Here is a 21,332-nt window from a genome sequence, read left to right as displayed (position 1 = left end):
ATTTGTCCTGTATGTTTTTAATAACAGTCTTCTTATTTTCCTTTACATATTTATAATCCACCAAACCACCATAGCTAAAATCTCTTATGCATTTGTAGATCCCTCTAGAAGTCCCCTTCACCCAGTCAATATTTAAATGTTTATTATACTTTTCTTTTGTCACCATATAATGACCTTTTCTTTTTTTCTCTTTCATTTTCTTTGAGTTTTACAAGAGAATACAAGCACAGACATATGCCTCTATACTTGACATACACATTTAGCCACCCATACATACGTCCACATATAAAACTGCACATTATCCATGTTCACAAAAAAAAAAAAAAAAGGAAGAAAACATTTGTATATACACTCTCACCTACTAACAAAAGGACCTTTCCTTGCCCTGCCTTTTACTTCTCCCATGTAGACAGGTCATCGATCCATAATGACACTCATTGTGACGTTCTTACTAAAGGCAATATTTAATTTTGAGACCGAGATCTAGTGCTTACCATAACCTCTCAACATAGTTTTTAGACAGATGTAATATAGCTTATTTTCCATATCTGAAAAATACTATCAGGAGTTGTTCTTTTTCAGTGAGTGTGTGGCTCTTAAAAGAGCCGTTATGGTTGTTGTTGGTCCGTTCACATTTACTTGGCCTTTCCGGGCTTCTCGGTCTTCTTGGGCAGAAGAACCGCCTGGATGTTGGGTAGGACTCCTCCCTGAGCGATGGTCACACCGCCCAACAGTTTGTTGAGCTCCTCGTCGTTGCGGACAGCCAGCTGCAGGTGACGGGGGATGATACGGGTCTTCTTGTTGTCGCGGGCGGCGTTTCCGGCCAACTCCAGGATCTCAGCGGTCAGATACTCCAGCACAGCCGCCAGGTACACGGGGGCGCCGGCACCCACGCGCTCGGCGTAGTTGCCTTTACGCAGCAGTCTGTGGACACGACCCACTGGGAACTGGAGTCCAGCACGAGAAGAGCGAGTCTTGGCCTTAGCTCTGGCCTTTCCACCGGTTTTGCCTCGTCCACTCATTTTTACTAACTTTCTCTTTCACAGTCAGAGAAAATATGCTGGAACTCTGCAACAGACTCCGCTATATGTGGTTGAGGGCGCGCGACGTTTGTTATCCTCCAATCAGACTGGATTATGTTAACAGTGTCCGGGGCATATGGCGCACGGATGGAAAGTCATTTGTCCAATCAGCAGCGGAGTTTCAAGCGCGTGGGTCGGGGTCTCTCCTTTGGGCGGTGCTAGCTTCAAGAATGAGCCTTTCAACCAATAAGATGTGAAGATGTGAAAAATCGTCACCGTTTCAAACCAGAGACACAGTTTAAGAGCGGAGCATCTTCGTATAAACTTACATTTCTACTGTGAACAGACAGAGGAAACTATGGCAAGAACCAAGCAGACCGCTCGTAAATCCACCGGTGGCAAAGCTCCCAGGAAGCAGCTGGCCACTAAGGCTGCCCGGAAGAGCGCCCCGGCCACCGGCGGCGTCAAGAAGCCTCACCGTTACAGGCCCGGGACCGTGGCTCTGCGTGAGATCCGGCGTTACCAGAAATCCACCGAGCTGCTCATCCGCAAACTGCCCTTCCAGCGTCTGGTCCGTGAAATCGCTCAGGATTTCAAGACCGACCTGCGCTTCCAGAGCTCCGCCGTCATGGCTCTGCAGGAGGCCAGCGAGGCATACCTGGTGGGGCTGTTCGAGGACACCAACCTGTGCGCCATCCACGCCAAGAGGGTCACCATCATGCCCAAAGACATCCAGCTGGCCAGACGCATCCGTGGAGAGCGAGCTTAAACAGTCTGATCCAACAAACACAACGGCTCTTTTAAGAGCCACCACATGAGCACTGAAGAGCATCTCCTTCTGGTTCATTTTGAGTGTAGTTTGTTTAAAACCCCATATATTAAGTGACCATAATCTGAGTTATGGTCAAAATGGTATTAAAAATTCTTAATCCTCTTTCAACATGTGACATGTGAAAATAAGTTCTGTTTCACTGGGGCAATAGTGAGGCAGACTAAACATTTAAATCTTAAACAATTTTCAATATAAAATAAAACTACCAATGCTGACTTTTCTGTAAACACCATATGGTCACTAAAAAGCAAATCAATACATTAGACCAGGGGTGTCAAACATGCGGCCCGGGGGCCAAAACCAATGGGTTCAGACTGGCCCGCAGGATAAATTAGTCAAACACAAAAAGTACACTCAAGATATTAACAATCAAGAATGTCAAAATCATTTTAGGTCGGTTCCATCTAAAGTGGGTCAAACCACTGAAATACTATCATAATGAAAACCACAAAATTTTCTTAGTGTAAAAAAAGTAAAATTAAAGAAATATTAACATTTACAAACTAACCTTTCACAAAAAAATGTGGAAAAACCTAAACAAATATGAACAACCTGAAATGTCTTAAGAGAATTGAGAGTAACTGTACCAATATTCTGTCTGTTATTAAATGTTTTGTGTATTTGTAGATCCACTGTGATCTGTAAGTTGTAATGAACATGTAAAAATGAGAAGCTGAGGCCAAATAATGGTATAAATTAAAATTGCACTTTTTTTTCTTAATACATTTCATTTTGGTCATGGTTGTTCATGTTTTTCCTCATTTTTTTAAAGGGTGTAAAAAATTTGATAATATAATTTTACTTTTTCACTTTAAAACATAGAAATTAGACATACAAATTTTGGAATTGATATTATTTTTGCATTATTTTGTTACTATTTTAATTATCCGGCCCACTGCAGGTCATATTGGGTTGTATATGGCCCCTGAAGTAACATGAGTTTGACACCCCTGCATTAGACTGTTCAGCCTAATATTTCTTGGTTTCTGTATTAAATTGAATACATAAACATGTCATTTCAATCTCCAGTTAAAAATGTTGATAAGTTTGTCTTTACCTTTTAATATAACAATGCCTATTAACCCATAAAGACCCAAACATCCACCATCTACCCAAATTATCTACTGATACCAACTGTTTAATCCCTGTTGATCCACTAATCCATGTAAATAATTGGTGTAAAATACACTTTGTCATCTTTTCATGGTCATCAGATATGACCCATTTGGATATTCAGAGGTTCTGTAGTGAACGTGGAAACACCATCATCTTCTACAACATTGATTCACCAGTAAAACCCATAGAGTTGGATCAGTGATAGTGGATGGACACACTTGGTTTATGTTCTGTTAATGATAGATTTAAATGAAAAAGTCACTTTTCTTCAGTTTCCTCTGTTTTTGATATACTAATCCTCAACGTTACTCTGAGCTTTTATGAACATCTACATGATTAGTAAATTAAATCTAGGAAAATACCAAAATGCCACTGAAAAAACATAATACAGAAGATAATATTACAGTAAATGGTCATAAACCACTTAAGGACGGTTAAATATAAAGAAAAGTGTATTTGGGAACTGACACAAATGTCAGACTGGGTTCTTTTGGGTTAAGAGTCACCACATGGTCACTAAAGATGCATTCCTGTTGTATTTTGAACTTTGACTGTACAAAACCAATGGTATTAACTTAAGTTAAAAAAAACAAAACAAAAAAACAACTACATTCTTCAGCTGGAATAAGACTGTGTATATAGGCTTCTGTTTGTGTGATCAGCCAATTAAAATTAGTTTATTTTGTTTTTGCAGTCTTAAAACATGCCTTGTCTTTTCACATTCTTTAATGTCTTTGTGGCTCCTTCAGCTTTGTTACTGAATGTTGCCTCATGTAAATATGACTTGGATATAGTGTTTGGTTTGTATTTGGACTCATTGCATGTGTCAGCTTTATCAAACTACAACGCAGCTAATGACACAGACCTGTCCTTTTATTCCAGGAAGTTTACACTAGAGCATTATGAAGTCCATTTGTCTGATTTTTTTTTTTTTTACATAACTGATTATAGTTCTTTGTTAAACTCTACATTACTTGTTGATTACACAAAGCTGTTTATTTCTTACTTGGGCTGAGATTGTGTTGTCATCAACTGTCAGACAGTGACACAAAGTTAAAGTTCAGTTCCAACTTCACATGAACAGTTTAGGCTTTTTAGATGCAAGAACATTTACAATGTGTTTTGACCCTGGAAAATCTAACCTTCAGACTTTTAATACGGTACAAAGCTAGTGGATCTTAAGCAGAGCACACAATGCTCTGTGACAGAAGAAAACAAGTAACATTTATTTATTGATCTAGTGTCTTCACAGAAAAGTTACTTCACAAGACTCACCGAGCACTATGGAAGAGGATTAGGGCCACTGGAAAAAAAAAAAAAAAAAAAGGTGCATTTAAAAAAATATATTTATTATTCTGGGGAAAAGGCAGAATTCTGACTTGTCTGAAAATATATTGAACCTTTATTTATTTTCAGTGGCCCTAATCCCCCTCCATAGTCTACAGCCCCTGCGTGTAGCCCTGCTGTTGTCCACTTAGTAGCGCTAATGCACTGAAGGGTTAACTATGAACCTCCAGGAGCAGCCGGTCCCTCCCCTGTTCTCTTTCAGGTTCTCAGTCAGTGAATAATTACGTGGTACTCGCTCTGTTTCAGCATTGTGAAGTGAACAACTGAACAGTAACGATGAGTGGAAGGGGCAAAGGAGGCAAAGGACTCGGTAAAGGAGGCGCCAAACGTCACCGTAAGGTTCTTCGTGACAACATCCAGGGCATCACCAAGCCCGCTATCCGCCGTCTGGCTCGCCGTGGTGGAGTCAAGCGTATCTCAGGTCTGATCTACGAGGAGACCCGCGGTGTGCTCAAGGTTTTCTTGGAGAACGTCATCCGTGATGCCGTCACGTACACCGAGCACGCCAAGAGGAAGACCGTGACCGCCATGGACGTGGTTTATGCTCTGAAGAGACAGGGCCGCACCCTGTACGGATTCGGAGGTTAAACCTACTTCTAACAAAATAATAAAACAAAGGTCCTTTTAAGGACCACCCACTATCAATAAGGAGCATAAGCCTGTGGTGTAATTCTCAAGCAGATATGAGTTACACGTATATTAACTCATTTAGACCATTATTTCCGTTTCCTTTATCACCGGAGTTTTAAGGGTTGCATTTGTAAACTCTATAGTAACAATATCCGTATGAGGATGACAACACTAAACGTTTATGAAGTAACTTAGTATGGCAGTAAATTTCTTCCCATAATATTGAGAGATTGTTCGAATCTAGTCTAACACAAAAGCGAACAGCACTTGATTTGTTTCGAGAAGTTTGTCCCTTAGGGCTTGTGGTGGAGTTGCCGTAAAGTATGTTGGTTGTTGTAAAGAGAGGAGAGAAGGTAAAACGCAACCAATGTTTGTTGGTAAAACAACAACAAAGACTTTTCCAGTTAATCATCTACATTGTAACAGTCAAGCTCTGGAAAACGAGATGTTTAACAGTCATTAATCAGAATCTCATAGATAGTAAAACAGTGATTAAACAAACATTGACTGAACTACGTAGAAGAAGAACCCTGGACAAACAGCACTCCTTTCCATGGAACATAATAGACTTGTAAGTCAGTCTTCACATTGAAAGAAGGAGAAAGGACCAAAAAAAAATAAAAAAATGTATGCATGTTTTAAGAATGTGTGCCTTGTTAACATGTATATGTATGTATGTTTTTTTTTTTTTTTTTTTTTTTTTTTTTTTTTTTTTTTTTTAAAGGTGTTAATGTGTATAAAAAAGGCTTTTTTTTTATATAGATAAAGAGCAGTTTTATAAGTGAATGTATTTATGGGTGGCCAATCAACTGTGTTAAGTATAGGGACATATGTCTGTGCCTGTATTCCTTTGAAAATTTCAATAAAGAATTAAAAAAAAAAAAAAAGCAAAGGAGGAAAAGGACTCGGTAAAGGAGGCGCCAAGCGTCACTGTAAAGTTGTAAAGTTCTCCGTGATAACATCCAGGGCATCACCAAGCCCGCTATCCGTCGTCTGGCTCACCGCGGTGGAGTCAAGCGTATCTCCGGCCTCATCTACGAGGAGACCCGCGGTGTGCTCAAGGTTTTCCTGGAGAATGTCATCCGTGATGCCGTCACCTACACCGAGCACGCTAAGAGGAAGACCGTGACCGCCATGGATGTGGTTTATGCTCTGAAGAGACAGGGACGCACCCTGTACGGATTCGGAGGTTAAACTACTCCCGGTCCATTCTAAAAACTAAGGTCCTTTTCAGGGCCGCCTACTTAAACTAAAGAGCTTACTTACATCATCACATTTTTTTTTTATTAAAATAATCTCAGAGCTGGAAAAAGTGTAAGTAATTTATACTGGCAAAGCTTGCACAAACAATGGTTTCAATTATGACTTGACCTTAATTCACACATGTAAGGAGGTGTGTGTCTATATAGATGATGTTATGTGTGTCCTCAACCAGACTATTAAACTGCTTCTTGACCTCAGAAAGGGTATGAAGATAATCATGTATTAAAGACTTCTACAAATTGCAGCCTGAGACCATAATTTGATGTATTTCTTATCTTGCTCGTTTTCATGAATGAAAATAGACATAATATGGTGTTGAATTGTAATGCTGGGTTTATTTGAATAGTTCTATGTACATTAGTGGACTGTTACAGTCTCTGAACAATAAAAAAGTAAGTCTGCTCTAAGGGAAAGGAGCCCCCAACATAAAGAAAGGACACCATAGAAATCAAATGACTTGAAGGATTTTACTAACAGAGTTAAACAAAAGTAACCCAATGAAGTCATTTAAGAAAATAATAAACTCAAAAGGCAATACATACCAAAAATGAAGTCAATGAACCAAAAAAGACCTGGAGGTGCCGGCAAAAATAAATAAAATGGAGGGGGAAGGCAGGCCACTCCCTATAGGGATGTAGAAGCTGCCGCCCCCACAAAAACAGAAAAGAACTTGTTCAGCTAAATCTAAAACGAAAAGTCTGACCACAGGTCAAACTAAAAGAAATTAACTTAAATGTTATCCAAAAAGAAAGAAGCTTCCAAGCCTAAGGCTTCAGCTGGGTCTGGAGGGGTTTGCATGTGGCTGGCTCACAGTCAGGGTGGCTGGTTCAGCTGATCATCAGCAGGTGTGTCAACTGACTGAAAGAATCACAAACAGGGTTACACAGTAAAATGATGTCATGGCTCCACGCAACATGGACACTCATATTAAATACAAGTGCACATGCACTGAAGTTAGCAGGCAGCTAATTTACACTAGCAGGCAATTTGCCAATATTTTGTATGGCAATAGCAGCATGTAAGAATGACCAGAGACTAATGAGCCATTCTATGAAGTGCTTGTTTCAATCAATCAATCAGTCAATCAATCAATCAATCAAATTTAGATATCAACAAATTATAACAAAAGTTATCTTATGACGCTTTACATGTCAAGTTGGTTGAAATCAGACTCTAAGCCAAGACTCTTGTTTGTGTGGACACAGTGTAAAGCCGGAGCATTGTCTGATTAGACATTGCAAGCTGTTGTCACACTGATATAAAACTACAAACTATAACAGCATGGTACATGGTTCTGCTTATTCCACTGCTGATACCACCACCACCACCACACCTCTGCCCCTCACACATTTCCTTATTTTTCTCTTAATATTTCTTTTCTCGCTTGTTTGTGGTTTTTCTACCTGTCTTTTTCTCTGCAGTTTGTTGTGTATTGCTACCATTACCTGTGATGTTTCCCCACAGTGGGATAAATAAAGTATTATCTTATTCACTGCTTAGTTTTTAGCCTTTTGAATTACCTGTTATTTGACTTCTACTCTCATGATTCTCTATGTACTGATCTGAAGAACAGCCTGGAATTGCATGAAAAAAGTCCATTATATAGATATAGATATAGATATTACCTTGCATTAAGGGACAACAAATCTGACAATTGAAAGAAAAGTTAAAGGCGGTAATGTGTGTTGAAGTAATAATGTTTACAGAGTATGTAGTAACATACTCAGTAAACAATATTAGTACAACTCAGTATGTTTTTTGCTGGAACATAGAACTCATTTCATTGCTTTATTGTGCATAATTCAACAAATGATTAACTCTCACTATTTCCTTTACAATACCCCTTTAAAAATTTGTCAAATACGCACACTACCACTAACAAACCGTTCCACATGTGAACAAGTGGACCAGAACTCGCCCGCCCACTAACCAACACAACAAATCACAGGTCGGGGACAGAGCAGCAGTGTTTGCATGAATCCTGTATAAGAGCAGCAGTTCTAGCTCCGATATCATCAGTGTCCAGACACAACTGAGAGACAACCATGCCTGAACCAGCGAAGTCCGCGCCCAAGAAGGGCTCCAAGAAAGCCGTGACGAAGACCGCCGGTAAGGGCGGAAAGAAGAGGAGAAAGTCCAGGAAGGAGAGCTACGCCATCTACGTGTACAAAGTGATGAAGCAGGTTCACCCTGATACTGGCATCTCTTCTAAGGCTATGGGAATCATGAATTCGTTCGTCAATGACATCTTTGAACGCATCGCCGCTGAGGCCTCTCGTCTGGCTCATTACAACAAGAGGTCCACCATCACCTCCAGGGAGATCCAGACCGCGGTGCGCCTCCTGCTGCCCGGTGAGCTGGCCAAGCACGCCGTGTCTGAAGGCACCAAGGCCGTGACCAAGTACACCAGCTCTAAGTAAAACTATCTGATTCACCGAACACAACGGCTCTTTTAAGAGCCACCCACTACTTTGGAAAGACCGACTTCTCATTCTAAACATTAACATTTAAAGTGATGAAGCGGCTGCTACACGCTTTGTATGTTAACCATTTTCTTTACGTACGAAAGACATGACAAGACCGTGGCTCAAAAAAAAACTAGTGATTGGAATTCAGCTGTCCTCAGAAGACTGGCTCTTTTGGCTCCCAAGTAGCTTTTCAGATTTCCTTTTTTATATTTATTTTTTTTAGTGCTTATTTTAATACAATGTAAAGTTATGCACAATGAGTTATAAATGGGGGGAAAAAAGCATAACTATATCAATGTTACATAAATATACCTTTATACACTCTCCAGAGTGGTGGTGTTTTTTGTTTTTTTTTTTAAAGAAATTGCAAAAAATGCTCTACTTACAAATTACCTTCTAGCTTTTTACTACTAAACAAATTTAAAGAGAAACAACATACAGAATCATGCAACAAAATATAAATTAAGTGAAAGTGGTTGGAAATCACATGCAATCATTTTTACCAGTTCATCAGTTACGTTCTGTCTTGCTGGGGTCAGACTTTTGCAAAAATTGGCTCATAGAGCTCTGGGTTGAACATTTAGGTGGTTGTGGTGGTGTACTGGACGATGCTTGTAGATACTGCAGCAGCAGTTGCAGTAGACACACGGGGGGGGGGCAGAGTGGCTCCCAATCAGGAACTGGCTTCCGTCCACGTCAAAGAGCCAGCTCTCAGAGCTGGTTCGTTCACGATCGACACATCATGAAAAAACACTACCTGTACTGCTGCACCCCTAGTAGGTGCACCATATATTTTCCTGGGTTTTTTTTGTCCTTTGCCAATCACACCGATGATGTCATGCCTATTAACTTACAGAATTATGCACATATTTTAACCAATCCCTTGATGTAATAGGTTTAACTTTTTCACATTCATGTCTGATCAACTACACGAGTCTAATTAACAAGTAAACTGGATCAATCCACTATTATAAATAAATCAACAGGTGGAAGGTAGCCAAAGAACATATTTCCACTGATTTATTTTTAAAGGTGCAGTATGTAGGAATTATGTTCTAAGTAGTTATAAAATGGCCCTGACTGTCACCAGACATTAAGGAATCATGTTCATTTCAAATACTGATATCACTGACAGTAGTAGTCCAGCCAGAATATTTGCATTTGAAAAGCTCCGTGTCAGCGCCAAAATGATGTTTATGTTGACATTGTGTGTTTTGGTCTGAGGCTCCACCCATCACCTGTCTGCCAATCACAGTCAGTAGCCTTTCAGTATCCAGGTTGCCAGGTCCCACTGAGCTGCAGCTGGAACATTTCTGATCATAAATGTGTGACATTAATAAACTTAAAAGGCCTCTTATTATTCCCAAATATGTTGTGACAAAGTGAGAAACAAAACAAGGATATGTATAGGAGATGATTTTGAAACATGGAGACGGCTGAAAGTGGAGAAGGATTTGAAGACCAATGCCGATTCTGCCTTAGTCTGACCACCGGTAAGAACCACTGAGAGCCGGGGCTGCGGTCTCTTCACCCGGTCCCAGACCGTTGGTCTCTTCTCCCGGGGCCGGGCTGCAGTCTCTTCTCCTCGCCCTGGTCCGGGACTGGTGAAGAGGCCGGGTACCGGTGTCGGACTTGTCACTTACCATGGTAGCTCCTTGTAGTTCAGTGTTTTCTGTGGAAGTGACCTCTTCGTGTAGCGGTGTGTAATCTGAAAGGGGGGGGGGGGTACGGTAGCGATCCGTGCCGCTTGTACTTCGCAGAAGTAAAAGTGAAACTTAATGCTCGTTTCCCTTTTCTCGATCTCCTGAATCTTCGCACACTTTCTTTTGAGTGGGCAGGACGTTTGTTGTGCTCTATTATATATTATACTTATGTAGAATAAGTCTGGTGATGATTTTTTTGTATGAAATTTATGGTGTGGTGGCAAGTATTAATTGAAACGCTAGTAGTAGACGCTCATGCTGGATCTGGCAACCCCTAGTCTGGGGGGAAGTGGGGAGGATACCACGCTCTACAGTATTTTGAATGTGATTGCAGTACCAGTTTTGGCCAAAATCCTACATACAGCACCTTTAATTTATTGGGGCTTATTCTCTGTATATTTATTATTGTCCCAGTACCTTAAGATAAGATTTAGCTTCAAAGTTTAATTGTTTTGTTTTTTGTTTTGTTTTGTTTTGTTTTTTGTGCAAGACAGGCTTCACAGGCTTCACTGTGTAAACAGACACTTAAGTGTAAGTTGTAATAAATAAAATATTGTAGACAGTTTTTTGTTACCTTCATGGAAAAATCAAGACAAAGGTATAGGTCAATGAACTGCTCTGGGGGACTTAAATCCATCATTCCAGCAAGGTGTATCACATTTCATGGGGATATTACGGGAAAAAAACACATGACATTGGAATTGATAAAACTGAATACTGTAAACAGTTCTTCACAGTGGTATTTTCTTGAAATATTTCAAACGTTAAAAAACAAAAACAAAAAAATTACAAGCCTTCCCTATTTCTATGGAGGATAAAATATTTGATTAAAAATAAAACAGTTTGATTTTCTCATAACTCAGGAGACATAGGATATGTATCTCTTTTCATGTGTTTCTGTGTAGTTATTAAATGTGGGGGGAGTCTTCAAAATGCTCCCAAGATAGATAATATACAGATGTGCATTATAGATATTCATTAAATAGAGTAACAAAAGACCTAAAAGTGTATATTATGATTACAAATAAACTAAAATTGATTTTTTTTCTCCAAATTCCTGTTGTATTGTATGTTTAGAATTATTTGATATATTCATTGTAAATCACTTGTTAAACTCTGTTCATAAACATACATGTGTCTGTTACACGTAGAGTCTTGATTTAAATAAGTTTTAGTTTACATTTAATAAAGGACAATAAACAAAACTTCACAATAGCTATTAATACTATTTTTTCCATTGAGATGTAAAAAAAAAATAGGTATACTAATTTTAGTTTATTAGATGTATAAACACATGTTTAGAATGTGGGAAATAATACAGGCCTCTGCTGTTCCTGGCTGATAATTGTATTAGCAATTTATGTGACCAAGGTCAAATATTTGATGATTTTTTTTTTTTTTTAACACTGATCAAAAATGTCTTAATAGAATGTCTTCTCTTCTTCTTATGTCACCCATAGAAGCCTCCTGATGTCCATTTATTAGACCTATATTAGTACAGTATCTTTTACTGTGTAAAGTGAAAGACATTCATACAGATAAATGTTCATTTGTTTGAAATAGAGTAATTATGCTCTTTTTATTAAAAATATCCATTTATGATGCCACGTCATAACTTTAAAAAAATAAATAAACTTAGCTATTAAAGACTATTTGCAGATATTCAGTATCTTTTCAGCTCTGGTCTGAAAGTCTGGTCTGATGATGTGCCTCAGATGTCTGGGTCATCATCAGTGTGTTTGGTGCTGCAGGAAAAGCTTAATTTTAATCTAATTTTTTTCTCACTAGTTGTGTTTTTCAACACTGAGACTCTGAACAAACATGTTGTCAAACTGGACTACAGCTTTTGTTGGAGCTCTAGTGTATTTTAAATCATTTTAGAAGAAAAATAAGAGTGAAAACGCGCCGAGCGGTGCAGTACGACACGGTGAATATGTGATGTTTGGAGACAGTTTAAAGTGAATCCAGAGCCCACCAGAGCTCTACATGACTTCAGGACGAAGAGACACAAGTCCGCTACAGATTCAATCAGTGTCCGCCTTCAGAACAGGTCCTGGATTTGTTTTTAAGGCTTTTATCAGTGAAGAGAAAACACAAGTGTCCGAGTATCCTGACTGCGCGGAGGACACAGTGGCTGAGTTGAGTCTCCACGGTTCTCATGGTGTGTTTAATTCCACCCCGTGCTCCGAGAATCCCATCAGTTCAGTTCGACACTGTACCGAAGAGATACTGACAACTATGGCAGAAGTAGCTCCAGCTCCCGCTGCCGCTCCGGCCAAAGCCGCCAAGAAGAAGGCCGTGAAAAAGGCCAAAACCGGACCCAGCGTCCGCGACCTCATCACCAAGACCGTGGCCGCTTCCAAGGAGCGGAACGGCGTGTCTCTGGCGGCTCTGAAGAAGGCTCTGGCCGCAGCTGGATACGATGTGGAGAAGAACAAGGGCCGCATCAAGGTGGCCGTCAAAAGCATGGTGGCCAGTGGGGTCCTGACCCAGACCAAGGGGACCGGGGCTTCAGGCTCGTTCAAGATGAGCAAGAAGGCAGAAGCCAAGCCCAAGAAGAAGGCTGTGAAGAAAGCAGCTCCCAAAGCCAAGAAGGCAGCGGCCAAGAAACCTGCAACCCCCAAGAGGCCGAAGAAGCCAGCAGCAGCAAAGAAGGCCCCGAAGAAGTCCCCGAAGAAGGCGGCCAAGAAGGCCCCGGCGGCCAAGAAAGCAGCAGCAAAGAGCCCCAAGAAGGCCCCCAAGAAGGTGATCAAGAAGCCTGCGGCCAAGAAAGCCCCTGCAAAGAAGGCAGCGGCCAAGCCCAAAGCAAAGAAGGCAGCAGCCAAGAAGAAGTGAGCTGACCTCAGCCTGTCACCTCCAGAACCTGATCAAAGGCTCTTTTAAGAGCCACCCACAAATACACTGAAGACTCAACTCCTCAACTGCAATGATCACTTATGGTATTGATTATATTTACACCAAATACTGTAATAGAAAAAAACGATTATGAAACACATGAATAATAACAGTGGACGACCATTAGTCTTTGGACCAAATATGCTCTTCACTTTCCTGTAAAAACAGCCTGAGGTACAAATGACAGGATTGTTTTGTCAGTTTTAGTAACTGGAGAGTTTTTAGATGATGGAATATAAACCCACAACTAAAGACAACTTCATGTACTAGTTATAATATTAATATTAGTATTTATCAGTATTCTGTATTTAATTACTTAGTTTATTTAGAACTGTAAAAATGTCACATGGAGATAAGGGACGCACACACACACACACACACACACAATTAAACATGCTTTGTTTACTCACACGAAGAACAAACAAGATTTGGTGGACACACAGACACCAGGAAACATGACTAGTTCATGTTTAATTCAGTTAAACTGTAATACAACCAATAAAATAACCCAAAATAAAAGAATAAAAACAGGTAATCAAAAGGCAAAATAGGCTGAACTCCTCAGCTGCACTAATCACTTTTTGTGTGGGTGTCAAACTCATTTTCTTCCGGGGCCACATTCAGCCCAGTTTAATCTGAAGTGGGCCAGATCAGTAAAATAATAGTCTTGTAATATCCTTGTGAACATGGGTAATGTGCAATTTTATGTGTGGATGTATATATGGGTGGCTAAATGTGTATATTAAGTATAGAAGTGTATGTTTGTGCATTGTATTATCTTGTAAAATTCAATAAAGAATATTTTAAAAAATAAAATAAAATAATAGCATGATAGCCCATAAATAATGACAACTCCAAATTGTTTTAGTGCAAGAAATAATATTCAGTTATGCCAATATTTACATTTACAAACTATCCAAACAGAAAGGATGTGAATAACCTGAAAAAAATGAAATTTGTTAGATATAATTACAATTTTATCAATAGAATGCCTGGACTTATCATTTATACATGTGCATTACAGATCAGATCTACAAAGGCACAAAACATTTAGTAACAGGCAGAATATTGTTAAAATTGCACTTGATTTTCTTTAGATATTTCAGGTTGATCATATTTGTTCAGGTTATTCACAGTTTATTGTTACAGGATCGTCTGTTAATGTAAATATTTTCACAATTTAATGTTCTTTGCACTAAATCAAAGAGAAAAAAAATGGTGTTGTTTTTGCTTAAAGGTTATTATATTTGAGTTCAATGCCCTAACTCGCACTTTGTAAATTCATCCCATGAGCCTGATTGGAACCTTTGGCGGGCCGGTTTTGGCCCCAGGGCCGCATGTTTGACACCTGTGACTTATTGTATTGATTATATTTCCACAGGGAAAGCTGTAATAAAACAAAATGATTATGAAACACATGAATAGTAATAACAGTTGCCAGAGTGTAATAGAATACAAAAGAGTAAGTAGAGCTAAGTTAAAGTTTTCATAATAGTCAAGTGCATACATGTGTACAAATCCCACTATTTATGTACATAAATTACTGGGAAGAAGATCACATCAGGTTATTGATCTGTTCAGTGTTATTTGACCAAATTCAGTTTCTTGTAAAAACAGCCTTAGGTACAAGTGATAATGCATTATTTGATCAATTGTAGAAATTTAAGAGTTTCTAGATGGTGGAATGTCACCCACAACTAAAGTAAAGACAACTTTGTGTACTAAAAATATTGGTGTTTCTCAGTATTCTGTATTTCATTACTTTATTTATAAATGTAAAGAGAATGTCACATAGAGATAAGGGGATGTACACACACAACAGGTGACTAGTACATGGTTACTACACTTAATTAAATTGTAACACAACACAAAATAAGGTAATATAAAAAAGGTATCAAAAGGTTAAATATGACCCAGGAATATAAAATCGATGCATCATGCTCCTCGCACCATGAATGAAAGGAAAGCAGTCCATTTCTTTATTATGGTTCTGATGTTTTCTTTTCTGGACAGTGTAGCAGTAGAGACTTAGTGGATTTTTGTTCATGTGACACATGGTGGACAGAGATTTTTTATTTTATTTTTTTTAATATATATATTGTTCTCCACCTCATAAATCACAAATGTAGACATTTAAGAGTTTCTAAATGGTGGAATGTTTAAGTTTATAATATTGGAAAATACTCTTCATTCATTTTCAATTTTGATTCTATTGCCAAACTTAAGACCAAATAAAATCACAGATAGATAGATAGATAGATAGATAGATAGATAGATAGATAGATAGATAGATAGATAGATAGATAGATAGATAGATAGATAGATAGATAGATAGATAGATAGATACTTTTTTAATCTTGAAGGACCACTATGTTCATATTGTCTGAAAACACTAGCCTGGTTAAACTGATCATTTTTAGTGAATTTACAGCAGTGGTTCTCAAATCTGGTCCTCAAACACCAGTATTGTGAATATTTTAGATCTTCCTCTTTTCCAGCACACCTGGAAGCCATTACATCGTTATCAGGCTTCTGCAGCGCTTGGTGATGACCTGATCATCAGTTGAACCAGGTGTGATGGAAGAGGGAAAGATCTAAAACAGGGGTCACCAATCCTGGTCCTCAAGGCCCGGAATCCTGCATGTTTTAGATGTATCCCTCTTCCAAAACACCCGATTCAAATGATAAGCCTATCATCAAGCTCTGCAGAAGCCTGATAATGACCGTCAGGTGTGCTGGAAGAGGGAAACATCTAAAATATGCAGGATACCGGCCCTCGAGGACCAGGATTGGTGACCCCTGATCTAAAACATGCAGGACCGGATTTGAGAACCACTGATTTACAGTGTGTTTAGGCTGTGGCTGTACCTCATTCAGCCTGTTCTTCATATGAAGTAGTGGTGGATTTTATTCTATTTGAAGATAATCTCTATGCTCACACTGAATGTGTGAATTACATTTATGCATTTGGCTTTTTTTCCAAAGCGACTTACAAGAGGAAGATTAACAATTAAGCTCTTTCTCTCCATTTCTCCTTTATTTGTAAAACACTTTAAAACAAGCACAGTGGACCAAAGTGCTGTACAGAAGAATAAATAAAAATCTAAAGATTAAGGACATAAAACCGCTGTACAATTAATAACAGTTCTGTACAGAAGAATAAAAAAGCAAAATACAAGAAAACATTAAAGAGACAAAACAGCTGTACAATTAAAAAAAAAAAAACTAAGTAAAACACTGACTTCGCCTTTCAGACAGTCATATTCATTTAAGTGCAAACTTTACTACAATCATGTTATGGGGTGACTCATCACAGCCTATGGTCAATGAATGGTAGATTAACAGGTTATTATAGCAAGTTTGGACTCTTACCTGAAAATTACCAACAGGTTGTAGGTTTTAGTATATGTGTGATATAAATTATTTACCTTTAGACAGTGTTCCATTATGCACATTGAATTTGGTGTACATAAAACCAGAGTTCGATAATTTAGTGAATGAGTCAGTCAATATACATTAATGTTTTAGCATACCAAATAACCAAGAAGTCTGTCTTTCCACATAATGGGTGGCTCTTAAAAGAGCCGTTGTATTAAATTTGATTAATCCAGTTTACTTGGAGCTGGTGTATTTGGTCACAGCCTTGGTGCCCTCAGACACAGCGTGCTTGGCCAGCTCACCGGGCAGCAGGAGGCGCACAGCGGTCTGGATCTCCCTGGAAGTGATGGTGGATCTCTTGTTGTAATGAGCCAGACGAGAGGCCTCAGCAGCAATGCGTTCAAAGATGTCATTGACGAACGAGTTCATGATGCTCATAGCCTTAGAGGAGATCCCGGTATCTGGGTGAACCTGTTTAAGGACCTTGTACACATAGATGGCATAACTCTCCTTCCTAGTCTTTCTCTTCTTTTTGCCACTTTTACCAGCGGTCTTGGTGACGGCCTTCTTTGAACCCTTCTTGGGCGCAGACTTTGCAGGTTCAGGCATCTTCTGATTTTTGTGCCTCACAGAAACCTATGGGTCTGTAGAGTGCAGACCAGCTGTTCTTATACAGACCCCATGGAAATGAGGCTGCACCTACCCCTGTCTGTGATTGGTTCCATAGCTGAATGGCGGAGGTGGTCTGATGAGCAGAGCCTGGACAAAGACCTGTGTCTGAAGACAGATTTGACCAAAATTAGGGAAAATTTGAAATATATATTCTTCATGGACATATGTTCAGTTTAGGGTCTCTCTCTGACTGAAGTATTGTCTAGTGCACCAGATATAATCTAAGTGTTTAGAGCATTATTTCAGTGTAATGTGCCCTTTTCATAAGTGTATAGTTTTAATAAGTATAAGAGTAAACATGAACTCTTCATTTCAGTATTCAGTTTATTTGCTTATTAATTTATGTATTTAACTATTGTGCTGCTCTGTGGTCTTCATATTTTTTTTTAGCTGCCTCCAATCAATTTTGTCTCTTATTCTTTAGATGTTATGTAACAATTTATGTGCGTCCTTTATCTTTTAGGTACTATTTTTTAATATAACATAAGAATCACATTATTAGTTGTCGAACTAAATCATCAAATGCATTGTCATTTGTACAGGAAAAAGTGGACAAAGGGAAATTTACCTTAATTTTTCTATGGTTAGCTAACTCTCATGAAATTGTAGAAAACTGTAGTATGTTTTGTGTCAGGGTTGTCCTAGTTAAGTCTTGATTTGTTTGTATAAATTCTGGAAAGATTAAACTTGTTTAATGGAAACATGCTAATGTCTCATAATAAAACAACACATGTCACTGGAAATTTTACTTGAGAATACTACTCAGTGACTGATTTTCTCAGTCTTGTTTCATTGACTCATTAAATATATTTTTAACCATGGCCTCTTTTTATTCCAAGAGGCACACTGTTTCAGATTAGATGGATCAGAGAAACATACTACTACTATTACACATGATCCTTTTTAAGAGTTGTGGTTCATGTCTTCCAGGCGTTATTTAATCACCAAATTTCAGAGTGTAGATTACTCAAACTGTAACTGGGGTCTGGCCGAGACCTCAGTCCTCCCTGGCTGTGTATTCTGTAGTAATGGGTGGTTTGGAGGTTCTAAGATACACTACATTAAGAGCCAAAGTTTCCATCATTAGTGCACAATAATCAGGGTTCATACACATTTTTCATGGTCAAATTCAAGCACTTACGGGTTTGTGACGGAAGAGCCCCGTCAGGTACCGCGGGAAAACTCCTGTGATAGTCAAAGCACGCACACATACACACGCTCTTTACCTGGTTGTCCATTTACTTCATCTCCTGTCCGTTTGCTCCGTTTCATCCTTTTTACCGTTAGACCGTCATGGCAGTAGTCTTGGGTGCACACTTGACTGCTGTAAATCCATTGTTCTTCTCATTGTTTGCCACCTCCAAACTTTTCATCAAGCATGCATCCCACATTCACATGTTCTGACTGTCAAACCGAGCGCCTCTCTGACTTCCGGGTTAAGTTGCGTCATGCGCGGGATGCGGTCCGCTGACGTGCTGGTGACGTCACCGTAGAGTGCCAGTTTTGCACTGGAATAATTTTATTATTTTTCCTGGTTGTTTTAGAAACCCATTGTTAAGGGTATTACATGTGTTATATTTTGAGAGAATTTATTGTAATTATGTTCATATGATATGTTGAATGGTTTGGGAGATATGGCCAGTTTGGGGTGTTAATTACCTGGGGGGAGGAGCCTTAGGGTTTTAAAAGAGGGCCTGTCTCCATCATGGATCAGTGGATGCTGAGCTAGATACACTGAAGTTTTTTTTTGTTTTTTCCTATGATTGTAAATGTTTTTTTTTTTACTTTGTACTGAGCACTAACTTTTGCACTCTGGGAAGACAAGCACAATAAATCGCTTAAAAATATATATTTTTTTCGACTATGCCATTATTTTTCCTTTCATTCTGAGGAACCCTGTCACAGGGTTATTTTCCAGCACAGCATTGCTGGGGCAAAGTACATTTCTATCCTTGATTTCTTTTTTTTCTCTTTTAATCAGTGATGTACATTGTAATGCTATAAACAACTAAAATTGTTTTATAATAGCAGAAAGTTTAGAAATTAAAGAACAAAGTTTAATCCAACAAAAGGGAAGCCACTTGGGCATTCTTCAGACACAGTTGCAATAAGACAATGACTAAGGTTTATTTTCTTTGACATGGTTTTATTTTTCCCTTATCACCTCTCTGGAAGTAGCATTGGCTTTCCAGATAACCTGGCAAAGTTAGTGTAAGAAAATGGGCATCAAAGTTGGAATTGCAGGCATTTTCCAAACTTTGATGTTCAGGCTTTTTCAAGCTCCAGTACAAATTCTGATGCCACTATACCTACACTAGTAAAAATTAAGCTACACCAAAATAAAAACTGAGTATGTGTGTGTGTGCATTGTTGTGGCAGATGGGCTCTTTAGGGTGAGTGGGTGGGTGGCCCTTAAAAGGACCTTTGTTTTCAGAATGAACCAGGAGCAGTTTAACCTCCGAATCCGTACAGGGTGCGGCCCTGTCTCTTCAGAGCATAAACCACATCCATGGCGGTCACGGTCTTCCTCTTGGCGTGCTCGGTGTAGGTGACGGCATCACGGATGACGTTCTCCAAGAAAACCTTGAGCACACCGCGGGTCTCCTCGTAGATCAGACCGGAGATACGCTTGACTCCACCACGGCGAGCCAGACGGCGGATAGCGGGCTTGGTGATGCCCTGGATGTTGTCACGGAGAACCTTACGGTGACGTTTGGCGCCTCCTTTACCGAGTCCTTTTCCTCCTTTGCTTTTTTTTTTTTTAAATTCTTTATTGAAATTTTCAAAAGAATACAGGCACAGACATATGTCCCTATACTTAACACAGTTGATTAGCCACCCATAAATACGTTCACTTATAAAACTGCTCTTTATCTATATAAAAAAAAAAAAAAAAAAAAGAAAAAACAAAACATACATACATATACATGTTAACAAGGCACACATTCTTAAAACATGCATACATGTTTTTTTTTTTTTTTTTTTTTTTTTTTTTTTTGTCTTTTTTTTTTTTCTTTCAATGTGAAGACTGACTTACAAGTCTATTATGTTCCATGGAAAGGAGTGCTGTTTGTCCAGGGTTCTTCTTCTGCGTAGTTCAGTCAATGTTTGTTTAATCACTGTTTTACTATCTATGAGATTCTGATTAATGACTGTTAAACATCTTGTTTTCCAGAGCTTGACTGTTACAATGTAGATGATTAACTGGAAGAGTCTATGTTTGTTTGTTGATGTTGATTCCTCTAGAAGTCCGTACATGACTGAGCGATAGTTTATAGGGCAGCTCAGGCCAATGTTTTTAAAAAAAGTCCAAACAGCTTGCGCTCTATAGCAGTCAATAAGTACGTGTTCTTGAGTTTCGTCATTTCCACAGTTTATCATCGGACATTTTTTTGTTGTGACATAACAGCTCCAGGATACCAGAGCTCTAGCTGGAAGTCTACTTACAGAAATAAGCCAGCGGATATCTCTGTAATTCTCAGAAATAGATTTGTCCTTTATATTTTTAATGACAGTCTTCTTCTCGTTTTCCTTTACATGTTTGTAATCCACCAATCCACCATAGCTAAAATCGCTTATACATTTATAGATCCCTCTAGAAGTCCCCTTAACCCAGTCGATATTTAAATGTTTATACTTTTCTTTTATGTCACCATATATGATTTTGTAATAAGGTCCTTTCCTTGCCCTGCCTTTTTTTTTCTCCCAGGTGGACAGGTCATTGATCCATATTGACTTCCGTGACATACTCATTGAGACATTCTTAATAAAGGCAATATTTAATTTGAGACCGAGATCTATTGCACCGAGTCCACCGAGTTCTTTATTTTTAAACAATAGTATTCTTTTAGTGACCTCTCTGGTGGTTCCCCAGATCAGATTTACACACTGTTTGTTCAACCGCGTTATCATTTTGTCAGTTGGAGGAAAAATGTTAGCTAAAAAGAGGAGTTTGGAAAGGATATGAGTTTTCACAATGTTAATTCTACTTTTATAATTTGTATTC

General features: G+C 38.8%; 6 protein-coding genes and 1 pseudogene across 6 annotated transcripts; 5 read left to right on the top strand and 2 right to left on the bottom strand.

Annotated features, from left to right (window-relative positions):
- Positions 1–499: 499 nt before the first annotated feature.
- On the bottom strand, positions 500–1,090 carry LOC115410025 (histone H2A). Its single transcript, XM_030121431.1, has one exon. The coding sequence runs from the start codon at positions 1,020–1,022 to the stop codon at positions 636–638; it is 387 nt and encodes a 128-aa protein (XP_029977291.1). The 5' UTR covers positions 1,023–1,090; the 3' UTR covers positions 500–635.
- Positions 1,091–1,267: 177 nt separating this feature from the next.
- Positions 1,268–1,853, top strand: LOC115410023 (histone H3). Its single transcript, XM_030121428.1, has one exon. The coding sequence runs from the start codon at positions 1,381–1,383 to the stop codon at positions 1,789–1,791; it is 411 nt and encodes a 136-aa protein (XP_029977288.1). The 5' UTR covers positions 1,268–1,380; the 3' UTR covers positions 1,792–1,853.
- Positions 1,854–4,501: 2,648 nt separating this feature from the next.
- Positions 4,502–5,544, top strand: LOC115410032 (histone H4). The gene has a single exon (XM_030121438.1). The coding sequence runs from the start codon at positions 4,594–4,596 to the stop codon at positions 4,903–4,905; it is 312 nt and encodes a 103-aa protein (XP_029977298.1). The 5' UTR covers positions 4,502–4,593; the 3' UTR covers positions 4,906–5,544.
- A 64-nt stretch (positions 5,545–5,608) lies between these two features.
- Positions 5,609–6,207, top strand: LOC115410480 (histone H4-like; annotated as a pseudogene).
- A 2,034-nt stretch (positions 6,208–8,241) lies between these two features.
- On the top strand, positions 8,242–8,699 carry LOC115410031 (histone H2B). Its single transcript, XM_030121437.1, has one exon. It carries the CDS (start codon positions 8,256–8,258, stop codon positions 8,628–8,630), a length of 375 nt encoding a protein of 124 aa, XP_029977297.1. The 5' UTR covers positions 8,242–8,255; the 3' UTR covers positions 8,631–8,699.
- A 3,639-nt stretch (positions 8,700–12,338) lies between these two features.
- On the top strand, positions 12,339–13,311 carry LOC115410015 (histone H1-like). The gene has a single exon (XM_030121420.1). The coding sequence runs from the start codon at positions 12,368–12,370 to the stop codon at positions 13,214–13,216; it is 849 nt and encodes a 282-aa protein (XP_029977280.1). The 5' UTR covers positions 12,339–12,367; the 3' UTR covers positions 13,217–13,311.
- Positions 13,312–16,530: 3,219 nt separating this feature from the next.
- Positions 16,531–18,792, bottom strand: LOC115410028 (histone H2B 1/2-like). The gene is made up of 2 exons (XM_030121433.1): positions 18,553–18,792; positions 16,531–17,431 (listed from the first exon to the last, which is right to left on the bottom strand). Exon 2 carries the CDS (start codon positions 17,261–17,263, stop codon positions 16,889–16,891), a length of 375 nt encoding a protein of 124 aa, XP_029977293.1. The 5' UTR covers positions 17,264–17,431; positions 18,553–18,792; the 3' UTR covers positions 16,531–16,888.
- Between the last annotated feature and the right edge of the window lie 2,540 nt (positions 18,793–21,332).

Source organism: Sphaeramia orbicularis, chromosome 19 (assembly GCF_902148855.1).
Source record: "Sphaeramia orbicularis chromosome 19, fSphaOr1.1, whole genome shotgun sequence".
Classification (NCBI taxonomy): Eukaryota; Metazoa; Chordata; class Actinopteri; order Kurtiformes; family Apogonidae; genus Sphaeramia; species Sphaeramia orbicularis.
This window is presented reverse-complemented; position numbering and strand designations above follow the sequence as displayed.

Excerpts from the sequence above, each read along its gene's own strand:
- LOC115410025 (XM_030121431.1), bottom strand. The coding sequence starts at position 1,022 with ATGAGTGGACGAGGCAAAACCGGTGGAAAGGCCAGAGCTAAGGCCAAG.
- LOC115410023 (XM_030121428.1), top strand. The coding sequence starts at position 1,381 with ATGGCAAGAACCAAGCAGACCGCTCGTAAATCCACCGGTGGCAAAGCT.
- LOC115410032 (XM_030121438.1), top strand. The coding sequence starts at position 4,594 with ATGAGTGGAAGGGGCAAAGGAGGCAAAGGACTCGGTAAAGGAGGCGCC.
- LOC115410031 (XM_030121437.1), top strand. The coding sequence starts at position 8,256 with ATGCCTGAACCAGCGAAGTCCGCGCCCAAGAAGGGCTCCAAGAAAGCC.
- LOC115410015 (XM_030121420.1), top strand. The coding sequence starts at position 12,368 with ATGACTTCAGGACGAAGAGACACAAGTCCGCTACAGATTCAATCAGTG.
- LOC115410028 (XM_030121433.1), bottom strand. The coding sequence starts at position 17,263 with ATGCCTGAACCTGCAAAGTCTGCGCCCAAGAAGGGTTCAAAGAAGGCC.